General features: G+C 39.9%; 1 protein-coding gene across 2 annotated transcripts in view; it reads right to left on the reverse strand.

The window, feature by feature from the left end:
* FBN1 (fibrillin 1) overlaps positions 1 to 16,472 on the reverse strand; it is a 278,955-nt gene that overhangs the window by 205,269 nt on the left and 57,214 nt on the right. For both annotated transcript variants that reach the window (XM_060174616.1, XM_016185653.2), the window contains exon 6: positions 15,377 to 15,472. In XM_060174616.1, the coding sequence (XP_060030599.1) occupies positions 15,377 to 15,472 (96 nt within the window). The remainder of the gene's footprint in view (positions 1 to 15,376; positions 15,473 to 16,472) is intronic.

Consider the following 16,472-nt stretch of genomic DNA (forward strand, 5'->3'; position numbering starts at 1 on the left):
CTTTAAGGGCATCAGAAATCTACAAGAAGTCTTATACCTTAGCTGAGTCAGTATCAAGGGGCTGTTTGAGCAAATTCCTTGGGCAACCCAAGTCATCAGGCTTCTTTTTTTTTTAATTTATTTATAAAAAGGAAACAGTGACAAAACCATAGGATAAGAGGGGTACAACTCCACATCATCCCACCACCAGAACTCTGTATCCCATCCCCTCCCTTGATAGCTTTCCTATTCTTTATCCCTCTGGGAGTATGGACCCAAGGACATTGTGCAATGCAGAAGGGGGAAGGTCTGGCTTCTGTAATTGCTTCCCTGCTGAACATGGATGTCAATCCATACTCCCAGCCTGCCTCTCTCTTTTCCTAGTGGGGTGGGGCTCTGGGGAATCAGAGCTCCAGGAGACATTGGTGGGGTTGTCTGTCCAGGGAAGTCTGGTTGGCATCATGCTGGCATCTGGAATCTGGTGGCTGAAAAGAGAGTTAACATACAAAGCCAAACAAATTGTTGATTAATCATGAACCTTAAGGCTGGAATAGTGCAGATGAAGAGTTGGGGGTAGTGTCCATTTAGTATATAGCTAGTAGGCGTGCTTTAGTTATATTCCAAAGGGCCTGTGGCTATACTAGTTTTTCTTTTTCCCCCAAGCCTGAAATCTGATATGCAGGTGGATCCAAGTTATTGTCTGGGGAGATGATGTCATGGCTGGACAAAGGACCAGAAAGCTGGATCAGGGAAGAGAGTAGCTCCCAAATATGGGAAAGCTGTATAAATATTGTTGACTGTAAACAAGTCAGAAAGATAAAAATGAGTATGAGATGATCCCACTCATAAACAGAAGCTAAGAAAGAAGAACAGGACGGGAAACTCAAAGCAGGATTTGACTGAATTTGGACTAGGGCACCAAAGTAAAAACCCTGGGTTGAGGGTGAGGGTAGATGTTCTGCTTCACGGGGGGGGGGGGGGGGGGGGCAAGGGGGAGGATGGGATAGGACACAGTCTTTTGAGTGGTGGGAATGGTGTTTATGTACACTCCTATTAATTTGTAGTCATATAAATCACTATTTAATTAACATGAGAGGGGAAAAATTGATTGAATATCTCAAACATTTTAATGCACAGACCATAGGCTGAGTCTTCAATATGTTGACTCTTAAAAGCTTAGACCAGAAGGAACAGAAGCAACCAGTGGCACAACTATATATAAATAAAAATCAGGCTTCTAATGTGCCAGAGAATACTCTGCAGTGCTGTAAAGTATTATTCTTTCCCAGTGTGAGCATCATAACAACATAGCTCTTCTCTAGAGCTTCTGTGCACAATGCTTGTAAATCCTCTAGCTTTAATCCTTCTGAACTAATATTTCCAGTCATTTCCACCTATGGAAGAAAAATATGTGGCTTCTGTAAGTGAAATGATCTCTCCCCATACACCTAAGCTGACTCTGCCATATTTATAGACAGAATTTCCCAGATCCACTCACAAAGCTGAGGATATATTCCTAGAATAGCCATCCCAGGTTTCTACTAATGGCTAAGTTCTATTACCTCTCATTGATTTTAGAATGTCACATTTATAAAAATAACTAGGTATCTTTTGTATTTCACTGTAGCCCTTTTATGAAGAAATAAGCTCAATTCCACCTTCACTGATCTCTGTATGAGTCAGAAAAGTACACAAACTCTGTTAAAGACCTTTGGCTAATTGTTGCTAGAGCAATGTTTTGTAGGGCTGCTATCATCATTCCACTTAATCAGATTCTCCCTCCTTGAATACTGTTTGCACCAGTGGTGTTTTAGCCTTTGTTTTCACTATGGAAATTGAGTATGTATTAAAGAAATGCAGATGATATCCAAATAAGAATGGGGGACTCAATGTAGCGCTTAAGGGTTGGCTTCCTCAAACAGGACAATTCAAATTTCTATTAGACAGTTTTCAAAACCCAGTTTTATATTTTCATGAAGTATGCATGTCTCTGATTTTCTTAATATTTCCCTTAGTACAATGAGAAAATTCCAAACTGTTCCCCACTTTGGAAATCGGGCTTTTAAGTCACTACATGAAGAATGAATGGAATTTTACATTTCAAGGGCAAAGCCTTCATGTTTGTCTTTTAAAACTGACTAGTTTAAATTTAACAAACAAGTCGCTGGAATCCCTAAGAGAATATGAGCATTTCCACCAGGATTTAGGAAAGAAATGACCCCCTGGTGCCTATTTGTAAAAACATTTAAAATTTTTGTAACATTTGACCCCACGCCTTGAAGATTTCTCTTCTAGCCTGGCTGACTGTCCTTTATGAATTAAGTTCAACAAAGTCTCCTGTGAGAAGGCAGGCATGAGGATAAGGGCTCTCCAGTGCCAGAAATAAAAATTCATATTATATGAATTGCAGTCTTAGAACACACTTTATTTCCCAAGGAAATAAATAACCCAGTCTATTACTACTTATAGAGCTCTTCTAAAACAGTTCAGAGAGAAAGAATTGCTGCTGAGGGAATACAATGGGGAAAGCTGGAGTCCATTTTCTTTCATGAGTTCCAGAGTTCACTTCTCATGGATTTAGTTGTCAATATCTATTATTCATAATTCCGTATGAAATATAAATGCATTGGGAAGCATTGCTATTCAAAGTACCATTTTAATGTTGCATTATATATGTGTATATATATTCAACAATTAAATATTATCTCTCATCACCATCAAGATTCTGCAGTTAAATTCAGAACATCAACAAAGAGATGATAAATGTCTATTGACTTCAGAGTCCAGGACTTGGTACTCAATAGGAATGGAATATGTATTCTAGTTTTTACTCTTCGGTCTATGGAAAGCACCATTGCCTGACTGGGAAATGACACACAGAGCAGCACTTTATTATCCCTCAAGAAACAACTAGATTAGCCAGTTGTATAATGCACAGATCATGGGGTCTAACCAGTCTAATTTATTGTTTAAAGAAAAGGTTGTTTATGTATGTATGTTTGTAAGTAATGTCAAGTGTTTCATTTAATAGACAAATAGTTTATACTCAATAAAATACAATATATAATGATATATAACATATGGACAAATCTTTTTAAAGCATTTAGTCATTTATTTAATGAGAGACTAATAATGCGAGGGAAAGACTAAAGTACCCCTCAGTTTGGGCATACAAAGCATGAGGTGTCAGGAATTGAACTCACTGGGGTGGCGGTGGGGGGGCGGGGTTCAAGTCCTGGAACATGATGGCAGAGGAGGACCTAGTGGGGATTGTATTGTTATGTGGAAATGTTACACATGTACAAACTATTATATTTTTACTGTGGACTATAAACCATTAATCCTCCAATAAAGAAATTTTTTAAAAAATGAAGTGAACTCAGGGCCTCACACATGCAAGTCTTGCATTCTACCACCCCAACTATTTTTTTAAAATTTTTAATAAAAATAATTAAACTTAATTATTTTTTTCTATATTTTAATTTTATTTATTTATTGACTAGAGTCAGAGAGAAATTGAGAGGGATGGTAAAAATAAAAAGGGAGGGGGGAGAGAGATGGGAAGAGAAAGAGATACCTGTAGCACTACTGCATGGCTCCTGAAGCTTCCCTCCTGCAGGTGGAGGCTAGGGGTTTGAACTCAGGTCCTTCATACCATAACATGTGCACTCAAACAAGTGCACCACCACCTGGCCCCTAAACTTATTAAAAGACTTCACAACAGTCACAAAACAGGATTCAGATTCTTGAGGTACAAGTATTTCAGAAACACAAGAATCCATATATGTACAATGGAAATAGATTTTTCAATAAGGCAAATATGCTCCCCACTATCTTCTAGTAAGCATTAGAAGTCATTAGTACAAGTACCTAATCAAATTATTTCTACTTAGACCTAGATACCCTCCTCACCTACCTCCTACTGCACGTCCCTCAATCACTCCAAAGCTCACCTTGTCAGACAAAGTATGGACTACAAAAGCTGAATAAGGGCAAGAGGCTGGCACACTTTAATGATGACTCTTTAGTCACTACTAGGCAACCCCATCATGTGGGGCCCTCGTCAGGGAGTCCTGGGATTCCCACATAGACATGATGGGCCTAGAACTCTAACAGATCCCTCTCTCCACTGTCACTGATCATCTCCATCAGGAACAACATAATGGAAACCTCTGTGGGCCCCCATAGGACCTGGCCCTCAATGTGGATCAACAAGGGTGGGGAGTGTTCCAGTCTCTGAAAGCAGGTTGGACAACATACTCTCTATTACCCAAGGATGATTGGTCGTGAAATTGGTGCAGCCTGGAATGTTCCTAGCCGTGACCACAGAATGTGAACTCAGACCTTCAGGGATGCAGAGGTTATATAGGCTACTGTGCTGACTATGGGCCCCAGATCAAATCGATGGGTTTTATAGATAACGATACTCATATACATTTCCTATATTTGGGAGCTACTCTCCCCGATCCAGCTTTCTGGTCCTTTTTCCAACTATGACACCATTTCCCCAGACAATAACTTAGGGTACCTGCATATTAGATGTCAGGCTCAGGCAAAAACTAGTAGGGCCATGGGCCCCTTGGAATATACCTAAAATAGACCTAGTAGCTTTTTCCAAAACAGAGAGCCCAAATCTCCATCCACAATATTCCAGCCTTTAGGTTCATGATTAGTCAACAATTTGTTCTGTTTTATATCTTAGCTCTTTTTCAGCCACCAGGTTCCAGATGCTATCATGATGCCAACCTGACTTCACTAGGCAGACGACCCCACCAGTGTGTCCTGGAGCCCTACCTCCCAAGATCCCCACCCCACTAGGGAAAGAGAGAGGCAGTCTGAGAGCACTGATCGACCTGCCAACACCCATGCTCAGTGGGGAAGCAATTACAGAAGCCAGGCTTCCCACCTTCTGCACCCCATAATGATCCTGAGTCCATACTCCCAGAGGGATAAAAAATGGGAAAGCTATCAAGGGAGGGGATTGGATATGGAATTCTGGTGGTGGGAATTGTGGAGTTATGCCCATCTTACCCTATGGTATTGTCAATATTTCCATTTTGTAAGTAAAAATTTAAAAAAAAGAAGTCATCCATACGTATTCCCAATGAAAGGGGCCACTTCATCCAATTATTTTTAAATGTAATAAAATATAAACAATAATTCATTGAAAGAACAAAATACTAGAATAGCTGCTATAATTTTATTTTTTTTTAAATTTTCCCTCTAGGGTTATTCCTGGGACTTGGTGCCTGCACTACGAATTCACTACTTCTGGAGGCCATTTTTTTTCCTATTGTTGCTGCTGGAGGATAGGACAAAGAGAAATTGAGAGAGGAGAGGAAGACAGAAAGGGGGAGAGAAAGACAGACACCTGCAGACCTGCTTCACCACTTGTGAAGCGGCCCCCCTGCAGGTGGGGAGCTGAGAGCCAGAACAGGGATCCTTGCTCTGGTCCTTGTGCTTCACACAATGTTGGTGCACCACTACCGGGCCCCTATTTATTTTAATAAGAGATTTACAAAGATACACAAAAATAAATCAGAGTACCACTCAGCCCTGGCTTATGATAGTGCTGGAAACTGAACTGCTATGCTATATCCCCAGCTTATCATCATTATTGTTATTGTTGTTGTTGTTGTTTTGCTACCAGGGTTATGGCTGGAATTTGGTGCCTGTAAGAATCCACCATTCCCTATAGCTATTTTACCTTTTTTTCCCTTCTCTCTTTTATCTAATGAGACAAAGAGAAATAAAGAGGGGATGGGTAGATGGAGAGATAAGAAGAGAGAAACCTACATCATTTGTTCAGCTTTCCTCTACAGATGAGGACCAGGGGCTTGAACCCATATCTTTGTGCACAGCAATGTCTGTGCTCAACTGGGTACACCACCACTTAGTCTTATACCACTTAGACTGGTATAATCTTTAAAGTGAATAACATAATAATAATAATAATAATAATAATAAATAATAAATAAATAATAATCTTTAAAGTGAATAACAAAGATCACAAGTTTACCATCAGCATTGACCATCAAACAGATACGTGAGTGGGAAGCAGGAAGTTATATAGAATTTGGGGGTCAGGTGGTGGCACACCTGATTAAGCACACACACTACAGTGCATGAGGACCCAGGTTCAAGCCCATGGTCCCCAACTGCAAGGGGAAAGCTTCACCAATCTGTCTCTCTCTTTTTCCATCTCCCCCTCCCTTCTCAATTTCCCTCTGTCTCTATCCAACAATTACAAATAAATTAAATCAATAGTAAAAAAGATAGAAGAAGAATTTGATGGCTGTGCGTGGTAAAGTCAGTAAAGGATTTGAGATGGAAGAAGTCTTGGATCTGACAATGAAAGAGAGGAATTTAAATCTATAAAAGAAATCTTTTTCTCTAAAATTACCTCATAATCCTAATTCTGATAAGTAGCAGCCCAAAGGGCTAACTAGAACTGGGTGGCTGACTACCAAATCAAATACCAAATAACTTTCAAATCAGCCACTCAAAACCAAGAATTCATCACCAAATAATGGGACTGTCCAGGTACTAATTTAGAATATTTGAGAACCAAACACAAAGAATGAGTGGTTTTTCATGGTCAGACAAATCCTCTTAAGAATATAAAACTAGGGAGTCGGGTGGTAGCACAGTGGGTTAAGCGCAGGTGGCACAAAGCGCAAGGACTGGCCTAAGGATCCTGGTTTGAGCCCCCAAATCTCCACCTGCAGAGGAGTCACTTCACAAGCGGTGAAGCAGGTCTGCAGGTGTCTGTCTTTCTCTCTCCCTCTCTGTCTTCCCCTCCTCTCTTCATTTCTCTCTGTGAGATGACATCAATAACAATAATAGCTACAACAATAAAACAACAAGGGCAACAAAAGGAAATAAATAAATAAATATTTTTTAAAAAAGAAGAATATAAAAACAAAGGTGCTGGGTGGTGGTGCGCCTAATAGAGTGCACATATTACAGTGCACAAGAATCCAGGTTCAAGCCCCTGGTTCCCCACCTGCAAGTAAAAAACTTCATGAGTGGTGAAACAGTGTTGTAGGTGTTTCCTTCTCTATCTCCCCCTTCCTCCTCAATTTCTCTCTGTCTCTATTCAAAATAAATGTATATATCTTTTCAAGACCGTACATTAAAAAAATAGATACAAAAAAGTGAATTATTTCATGATGAAGTTTTTCCTAGAAAAAATTCCAAACATTGAGATGAATATACCTGATGAATATTCAGATAAGGATAATGTATGTATTTAAAATCTTCCTAGGACATGAAGATGTTGTCAGGGAGATATCAGATGATTTTCAAAATAATCAGATAGCACAGTGGTTATGCAAAGAGACTCTCATGCCTGGGGCTCCAAAGTCCCAGGTTCAAGCCCCTCCACCGCCATAAACCAGAGCTGAGCAGTGTTCTGGTAAATAAATAAGTATTTCACTTGAATAATCAGAATTCAGAAATAAGATGCTAAAGGTGTTAAAAAAAAAAAAAAAAAAAAGAAAGGGAAGAAGAATCTAAAAAAAAAATCAATGGTTTTTGAAGCACTGCGTTTAACTAAATAAAACAGCCAGACTTCCCTGGGCAAGAGGACCCGCCAATGTGTCCTGTAGTCCTGCTTCCCCAAAGCCCTGCCCGACTAGGGAAAGAGAGAGACAGGCTGGGAGTATGGATTGACCTGTCAATGCCAATGTTCAACAGGGAAGCAATTACAGAAGCCAGACCTTCCACCTTCTGTACCCCATAATGGTCCTGGGTCTATACTCCCAGAGGGATAAGGGATAGGAAAGCTATCAGGGCCGAGGGGATGGGCTATGGAGTTCTGGTGGTGGGAATTGTGTGGAGTTGTATCCCTCTTATCCTGTGGTTTTTGTCAGTGTTTCCTTATTATAAATAAAAATTTTTTTTAAAAGTTTCCCTTCTGGGGACCAGGTGGTGGCACACCAGGTTAAGTGTGCACATTACAATGTGCGAGGACAAGGTTCAAGCCCCTGGTCCCCATCTGTAGGTGGAAAGCTTCATAAGTGATGAAGCAGGACTGTAGGTGTGTCTCTGTCTCTTTCCCTCACCCCTCTCAATTTCTCTCTTTCTCTATTCAATAATAAACAAACAAATAAATAGATTTTTAAAATAATAAAAAAAAACTGCCATCTTCCTGCAGACTCCCAAGAGCTAATCTGCTAATACACCAGCACCTCTCCAAGAAGAGGATGTGCTATAGAATCTCCAACGTGCTATTGACCACAGTAACTTCATTTTCAAGCAACTCTCATGGGACTAATGTTCTACCAAAAGTACTTTGGCAACCATCTGAATCATGAAGTCACATATATTTGTCCAATATACATTCATAAACCAGTAACAACGTAAACTCTCCAGAGGCCAATACCTCTTAGAGAACATTAACAATGGGCAGTCTGAAGGACTTTCAATTGAGCATGTGAAATTGGTTAAGGGTCTCCAGACTGCTCTTCTTAGGTTGAAGCTAAAATATTTTTAAAAAATTAGCCAATCCACCAACTAATTTTTTTTATATTTATTTATTTATTTTCCCTTTTGTTGCCCTTGTTGTTTCTTATTGTTGTAGTTATCGATGTGGTTGTTGTTAGATAGGACAGAGAGAAATGGAGAGAGGAGGGGAAAACAAAGAGGGGGAGAGAAAGACAAACACCTGCAGACCCATTTCGCCACCTGTGAAGCGACTCCCTGGGGGCTCAAACCAGGATCCTTATGCTGGTCCTTGTGCTTCGCGCCACGTGTGCTTAACCCACTGCACTATCACCGACTCCAATCCACCCACTAATTTATAAGTATATGGGAGAATGTTTTAAATCCCATTACCTTGCCTCCTACAAATACTGTACTGAAGTACAGTTAAGGGAAATAGAAGACCCCACAGGGAGATTTTAGTACATCCTCCCTTGTTTGGACTTAAGCAAGCAGACATCATAGTTCTGCCACTGCTTTTACAGTAGGTATACAGCACCGAGGAAGTAGCACTTCTATGAATGGCTGCTCTCTCTTTCTCCCCTGGTCAATTGTAGGTTTGTACTCTCTCTTCCTTTCAATGACAGTACTTTTCTCTCATCTGTCTCTACATAGTAGAATCTTAGCCCTACTTACTTGATCGTAGAATTATTTCATATGTATATTTCTATCTTTTCATGGTGATGCTTCCAAGGCCCTGATAATAAGAACCTTATATTTTTGTTTATCTCGTTATCATGTATAGCTTAGGGCCAAGCATCTATGATATAATTTCTATAGTAGTTATAGCTAATTGACTTGCTATGCTATAGAAGAAATTTGTTTTTCCCTACCTGAAGGGGAGTTGCTTCACAAGTGGTGAAGCAGGTCTGTAGGTGTCTATCTTTCTCTCCCCCTCTCTGTCTTCCCCTCCTCTCTCCATTTCTCTCTGTCCTATCCAACAACAACGACATCAAATAATAACTACAACAATAAAACAACAAGGGCAACAAAAGGAAATAAATATTTTTTTTTAAAAAAGAGACTTTTTTTCATCATTTATGTTTGAGCAAAATTCCACTTAGATATCCCTAGAAATCAGATTTGTATCTGTGGCCCCTGATTCTGGGTTGTGTTTTTTTTTTCCAATTTGTTTGTTTTGAAATATAAATATGGAGTTTGATTTTTGCCCCCAGAGTTATTGCTGGGGTTCGGTGCCTGCACTATGAATCCACTGCTCCTGGAGGCCTTTTTTCCCATTTTGTTGTCCTTCTTGTCATTATTGTTATTGTTGTTAGATAGAACAGAGATAAATGGAGAGAGGAAGGGAAGACAGAGAGAGGAAGAGAAAGACATCTGCAGACCTGCTTCGCCACTTGTGAAGCTTTCCCTCTGCAGATGGGCTTGAACCCAGGTCCTTATGCTTGGTAGCATGTACACACAACCAGGTGCACCACCACCTGGCCCCTTTATATGGCTATTTTTTTATTATTTTATTTTATTTTTTATTTGCTGAGGTGGTACGTGTTGCATAAATTAGGTTGGGATCAGCAAATGCAGTATAATTTTGGTATGAATTGAGAGAGGCATGCAGGAAGTGAGCCCCACCTTAGAGGTTCCAGGACTGAAGGAAATATGGGCTTTATAAAGGAAGCAGGAGATTCCTGCTGTCTTAGGGTTTAAGAATTCAATAGATAGTTATTGCTATAATCAAATTATTTGGCAATTGAGTTAACTTTGAAAATCCTATTGTTAGGATTTGCTGTATCATACACGACATTACCATAATTTATATCCTTTGACATTATTTATATATAGCTGGGTCTTATAAATTAATGTCACTGATTACTTCTGTTCTCCCTGGCCTAAGCTTCTAGGAGAGTCAACATTTCAAAGAGCAAGTCATTACATACTCCCAGAGTGATAAAAAATAGGAAAGCTATCAGGGTAGGGAATGGGATAAAGAGATCTAGTGGTGGGAACTGTGTGGAGTTGTACCCCTCTTATCCTATGGTTTTGTTAATGTCTCCTTTTTTTAATTTTATTTTATTTTATTTTATTTTATTTATTTATTCCCTTTTGTTGCCCTTGTTGTTTTATTGTTGTAGTTATTATTGAAGTCGTTGTTGTTGGATAGGACAGAGAGAAATGGAGAGAGGAGGGGAAGACAGAGAGGGGGAGAGAAAGACAGACACCTGCAGACCTGCTTCAACGCCTGTGAAGCGACTCCCCTGCAGGTGGGGAGCCGGGGGTTCGAACCGGGATCCTGACGCCGGTCCTTGAGCTTAGCGCCACCTGCACTTAACCCGCTGCGCTACAGCCCGACTCCCAGTGTCTCCTTTTTTAAAAAAATGTTTTAAAAAAGAAATGACCAGTACCACCAAAAAAAAAAAAAAAAAGAAATGTATTAACAGTTTAAGACCACTGTGAAAATTCAGTCTGATAACATCTTTGAAGTTTTAAGTGCTTAGATTGAAGGAACATATACTCAGCCTATGACCTGTGTATTAAAAGGTTTGAGACATTCAATCAGGTTTTTGATATTAATCAAATAGTGATTCATGAGACCACAAGTTAATAGGAGTGTACATCAACACCATTCCCACCACCAAAGGACTATATCCCAACCGCCGTCCCCCCCCCACCTCCGCCTCACCCAGTGAAGCTGAACATCTACTCTCACCATCCACCCAGAGATTTTTACTTTGGTGCCCTACTTCAAACTCAGTCAGATCTTGCTTTGAGTTTCCCTCTCTGTTCTTCTTTCTCAATATATGGCTATTTTAAGATGAAACTGATATCAAATCTTACTCAAAATGTAACAATCATATTAAATTACTCCCTTTGATACTATGAAGAGGAAGTTACAATGGACATTGAAGTTAAAGCACCAAGACAATAGATGATACAGTTAAGTCACACTTGAGGCTGTGATGCAGACTTTTCAAAGGAGGTCATGGCACAATGGTCACAGGGCACAGTAGTTCCTCATGCATACCCAGCGTGCTGAAGTACGCCTTACTTAGGAAAACTGGAGGAGAGTGATGATGACATTTCCTGTGAGAGGCTTCCAGAATACTGCTCAGATCATTTGATATGTGTCCCCTGCAGTTTGGAAGACTCTGTGGACCAAGACTATCTCATTTATGGAAGCTAGCTGGTTAAATGTTCCACTAAGGTTCAAAAAAAAAAAAAAAAAAAAAAGCCTGTTACATTACTGAAGCTGGTTTGCAGTCCTGAATATTTATCTGGCATAAAATGCCTGAGTCTTTTTGCCAACATGTGGTGGGCTGCTGAGAGGGAAGACTGATATAATGCCGGCTTAGATTCTTTCTCCAGAGGCTGCCAGGAGCAGCAGCTAAGAGGTCTCACGTGACAGAAGGCACCCAGGAGCTGAAGGAGGAAATGGAAGCTCTCACAAACATGCACAGCTTCTCTCACTTTAAGGATCCCACGGGGAAGAAATTGGGAAACGAGGTCAGATATTTTTTTACCCAACAGCAGAGGAAAAACAAATCCACTGAGTGGACTGAGAGGACCAGCAAGTGGGAGACAAAAATCAAACTGCTTTCTGACTCTATCCTACAAGTCCTGTTCATTCAGACCAGGCATGTGCAGCTTCCAGAGACACGGTAACATATGTTCCCTACGTGCATACAGCTACTCAACCACAAAAACTGAATGTCTCTGTCTACAGATGTTATTTCCTGGAACTATTCTAGGAAAATCAAGTTTATTCTATGATCCACCGACAGCCAAATGTTGCAATACCACTTTAGAGGCATAGTGACATTTAGGACATCTTGTTATCTACACATTCCTATTGACTTTCCATTTCGACTAAATTCCAAAATTGAGGCTTACCAAGGGCTTCAGCATATTTTAGTAGCAATTGTTTTTACTTTTTACCTTTTACAGAAAATAAAACAAGTGCAGTTTACAGAGTGAGTTAGCCTATTATGCATTTACTCTGAGAACTTCAATAAAAGTCACCTAATGTTCAAAAGTATGTAAAAATTAGTATCAGAAAATGCAGCTCTGTAAAACCTCTTTGTAGGGCACTAGGCAGTAGCATACTAGGTTAAACACACCCAGTGTGAAGTACAAGGACCGACACAATAATCCTGGTTCGAGCCCCCAGGCTCCCCACCTGCAGGGGAGTCATTTCACAAGCAGTGAAGCAGGTCTGCAGGTGTCTGTCTTTCTCTTCCCCTCTCTGTCTCCCCTCCTCTCTCCATTTCTCTCTGTCCTATCCAGCAGCAACATCAACTACAACAGCAATGGAATAAAAAGATGGCCCCCAGGAGCAGCAACAACCCTGAAGGCTTATTAAATAAATAAATAAATAATTTTTTAAAAAAGAAAAACTTCTTTCTAAACTAGACTAGGAGCAGACAATCCACATCTTATCAAAGTCTTCCAGAAATTTTCCAGAAGAAGCAGCACAAGAAAATTAACTCTCAATCCCATGAAGCATTCTAGAGACAGCTGAAAGTTGTCTCGTTTTTTTTTCATGAGAGAAATATATCTAAAATGTACTACCCTGTTATTATATACTTGGACCATTGCACATAAGTCTTTTCCATTAGTTAGACACACTGAAGACACTCTTTTCTTGTTTCAGGATAGGTTTTTGAAATGCCTGCAAGGAAATCATTCTAAAAGATCTCTGGTGCAAAACCATCAGCTTTGAGTTATCAGGGCAACTATGTTATAAGGCCAAAAGTTTCTCTAATACCAATTATATAATGACTATGCCATAGAATGACAACAAGCTTGTCTGCCCTCTGTTCTCTCCTTCATTACTATGCAAAATTTTTTTAATTTCCAGTTGCACTTACACAAAAATTCCCTAAAGAAGGCAAGGACACTAAACAAAGATTTACTCCAATATTCATTGTTGTGTTTCACTGGGGGATCATGAATCATTGCCAGAATTTCATTTTATTCTACTCCGTACTTGCCCCCTAAAGTTCCTTTTTTTTTTTAGATCTATGAATTCAATAACTCTTCCCCTAGAGAGCTTTTGTAGAGATCTTTTACCTCATTCGTTACATTGACTCGAAGATATTTTATCTTTTTTGGTTCCACTGTGAATGAGACTTGTTCTTTTTAATGGTGTGCCTTCTAAGACAAGATGGCAAGAGAAAGTGTGGTCCTTTAGAGTCATGTTGGTAGTAACTATGGCAACAACAACTATCTTGTGTTTGTCAGTGCCCACAGTCACTGACCTCACTCAGTATATAACAACAAATGCTTTCATACTATAACACTGAATTCAGGCAATGATAAGGTTTACCCATTGCTTAAGGTCCAAGCAGAGAGAAATCAAGAAAAAGGAGAGGGGCAAGCACAAAACATAAACCTATAGATTGAAGTATAAGAGAAAGAACAATAATGAAACTTATGGTCTAGCAGAAAACACTAAGACATGCAATAATAGGTAAGACTGTAGCAGGAAGTAGCACTATTTGCTCAGCAAGGGCTAGGAAATAAGCAAGATGAAAACAAGCTGCATATATGAAGATGGGACAGCTGCTGCAAGGGGAGACTGTAAGAAAAGGTATCCACACTCAGTTTTTAAAGCACTGCTGTGCAAATGAGTCCCAAGTCTATACAATCTATACTTTCTTCCTCCAGATGCAGTAGTTTCATAATTACCTGCCCAATGGGCCTGCTAGTAAAAGAAAAAAAAAATTGAACATTTACTAGCTAAAAGCTTCAAAACTTCCTCATTTCTTCCCAGGAAGACCCTTACTTAGTTCTATCTGCTCTATTCTTGCCTTTAGGTTCCTGATTATTAAACAATTTGTTCTGCTTTGTATCTTAATGCTTTTCAGCCACCAAGTTGCAGATGCTATCTGATGTCAACCTGACACCCCTGGAGAGACGACCTTACCAGTGTGTCCTAGAATCCCACCTCTCCAGAGCTCTGCCCTAGTAGGGAAAGACAAAAAGAGGCTGGGGGTGTGGATCAAACTGACAATGTCCATGTTCAGCAGAAAAGCAATTACAGAAGCCAGATCTTCTACCGTCTGCACTACATAAAGAAATTTGGTCCATACACCCAGAGGGATAAAGAATAAATAGGTAAGCCTCCAATAGAGGAGATGGGACACGGAATTCTGGTGGTGGGAATTGTATGGAATTACCCTTTTTATCCCACAATCTTATCAATTATTATTAAATCACTAATAAAAATATTGCTTTATAATCTCTGCATCTGTTGAAGTGAATTGCTATGATTCATAACTCAAGCATTTCCATCACAAACCAAAATATAGGTTAGTAAAATGCATTTATTAGTTTATAGTAACCCAAATGCTGCCAGTACCAACCCAAAGGATAATCTACACTTGTTTAGTGCATAGGAAGTTACAGATGTATACAATGTCAAAGATCTCCTAGGGTTGACACTGCTTATCCTGAGAATAACCTGTAAGAGTGATTACAACAGTTTCTCAGAAAGGACTCTCTTCCTACAGTGAAGTGGAAGGCTGATGTTGTATAATGTTACAACCTGTAATTGGTCTTAACAGATCTTCGGGTATATTGTTTTTCTTCATCTAAATTTCCCCCTTTCCTTACAGAAGTTTTATTTATGTCCATTTCTTTAATTTACCAGGATAATAACAAGCTCTGTCTTCATGTTTTTGGAAAGGTCTCTTCTCATCTTGATGTCAGCTGGTACTTAAGAATATTCTTATTATTGAATCCTGTAAAGACTGACAAGAACTCCGGGCACAACATGCAATGACTGAAGGTCATTCATTCATTACCCTGTCAACCCAAGGTCCCAACGACAACGCAAAAAACTCCCTCAATGCTCAGCAAAACTCTGAAAGAAGCCACACAAGTCCAGTGTATGTTTAAATCAATAAGAACATTAGCCTCTGGGATATTTTTATACTAGTTTATTACTCAGAAAACGTACCTCTCTCGCACTGGGGTCCAGTAAATCCGTAAGTGCACGCACAGCGGTTTGGAGCCACACACCTGCCTCCATTGAGACAGCCACTTTCACATACAGCTGCAAAAAAAGGAGAGAGGAGCTCAGAGAGAGGTTTTACCTGGGAGCAGATGCCAGTGAAGGAACACTTACCAGCAGCCCCTTGAAAGGCCAACAGCAAAGAGATCTCAGTAAATCACAGCGCTATTACCCACAACTTTAAACATTTTCAACTTCTCCACTGTTCCTCACTCAACTCTGGGATGATACTGTCCCCTACTCTTGGTGTCATATTGACAATCTTGTTTTCAAGCAGCTGAGCAGTGCCTTCAGTTTCTGTATATGTAAATGATAGCTTAGAAAAGACTTCATGGAATGGGACCTATACCTTTGCAAATTGACTCCTTTGGAGAACAGTGTGTTTAGACACACAATCAGCTGTAAATAGCAAACCATGAATGTTGACTTGTGGTCATGTGTATACCACTATGAAGACCTGATTGAGTGCTATGGCAGAATCATGAGAACTACTCCATAAGCTATGACAAGAGATGCTTAAGGAGGGACATTTTTGCCAAAAGAGGGCAGGAAAAAAAAGGGACTAAAGCTAATGCCTTTAACAGTACTTCTCTATAATAAAAAAAAAAAAAAAGAAGTTCTTATAGGGGCCAGGTGGTGATACAGTTATAGAGAGCACCCATTAACATGCACAGAGTTCTGGGTTCAAGTCCCTGATCTCCAGCTGCAAGGGGGAAGCTTCACAATTGGGGAAGCAGTGCTGCAGATATCTCTCTGCTGTCCCTCTCCATCTCCCCTGCTTTCTCAATCTCTCTGTCTCTATCAAAAATAGTCACTATTCACTGAGAATGAAGGATTTATCATGCAGGCACTAAGCCACAAAGATAACTCTGATGGAAATACACATAAACAAACAAACAAAAAACATCCTGTAGCTCTTACACGTATGGTCTCTTCCTAGAGAATTTCATCCAAGAGTGGTGGGTTCTTTCCTGCCAAATCTACCAGTCCCACCTACCCTTCAAAGACAGCTCAAACCAGGTTCCTCCATGAAACTTCCCTA

This window comes from Erinaceus europaeus, chromosome 16, assembly GCF_950295315.1.
Source record: "Erinaceus europaeus chromosome 16, mEriEur2.1, whole genome shotgun sequence".
Lineage (NCBI taxonomy): Eukaryota > Metazoa > Chordata > Mammalia > Eulipotyphla > Erinaceidae > Erinaceus > Erinaceus europaeus.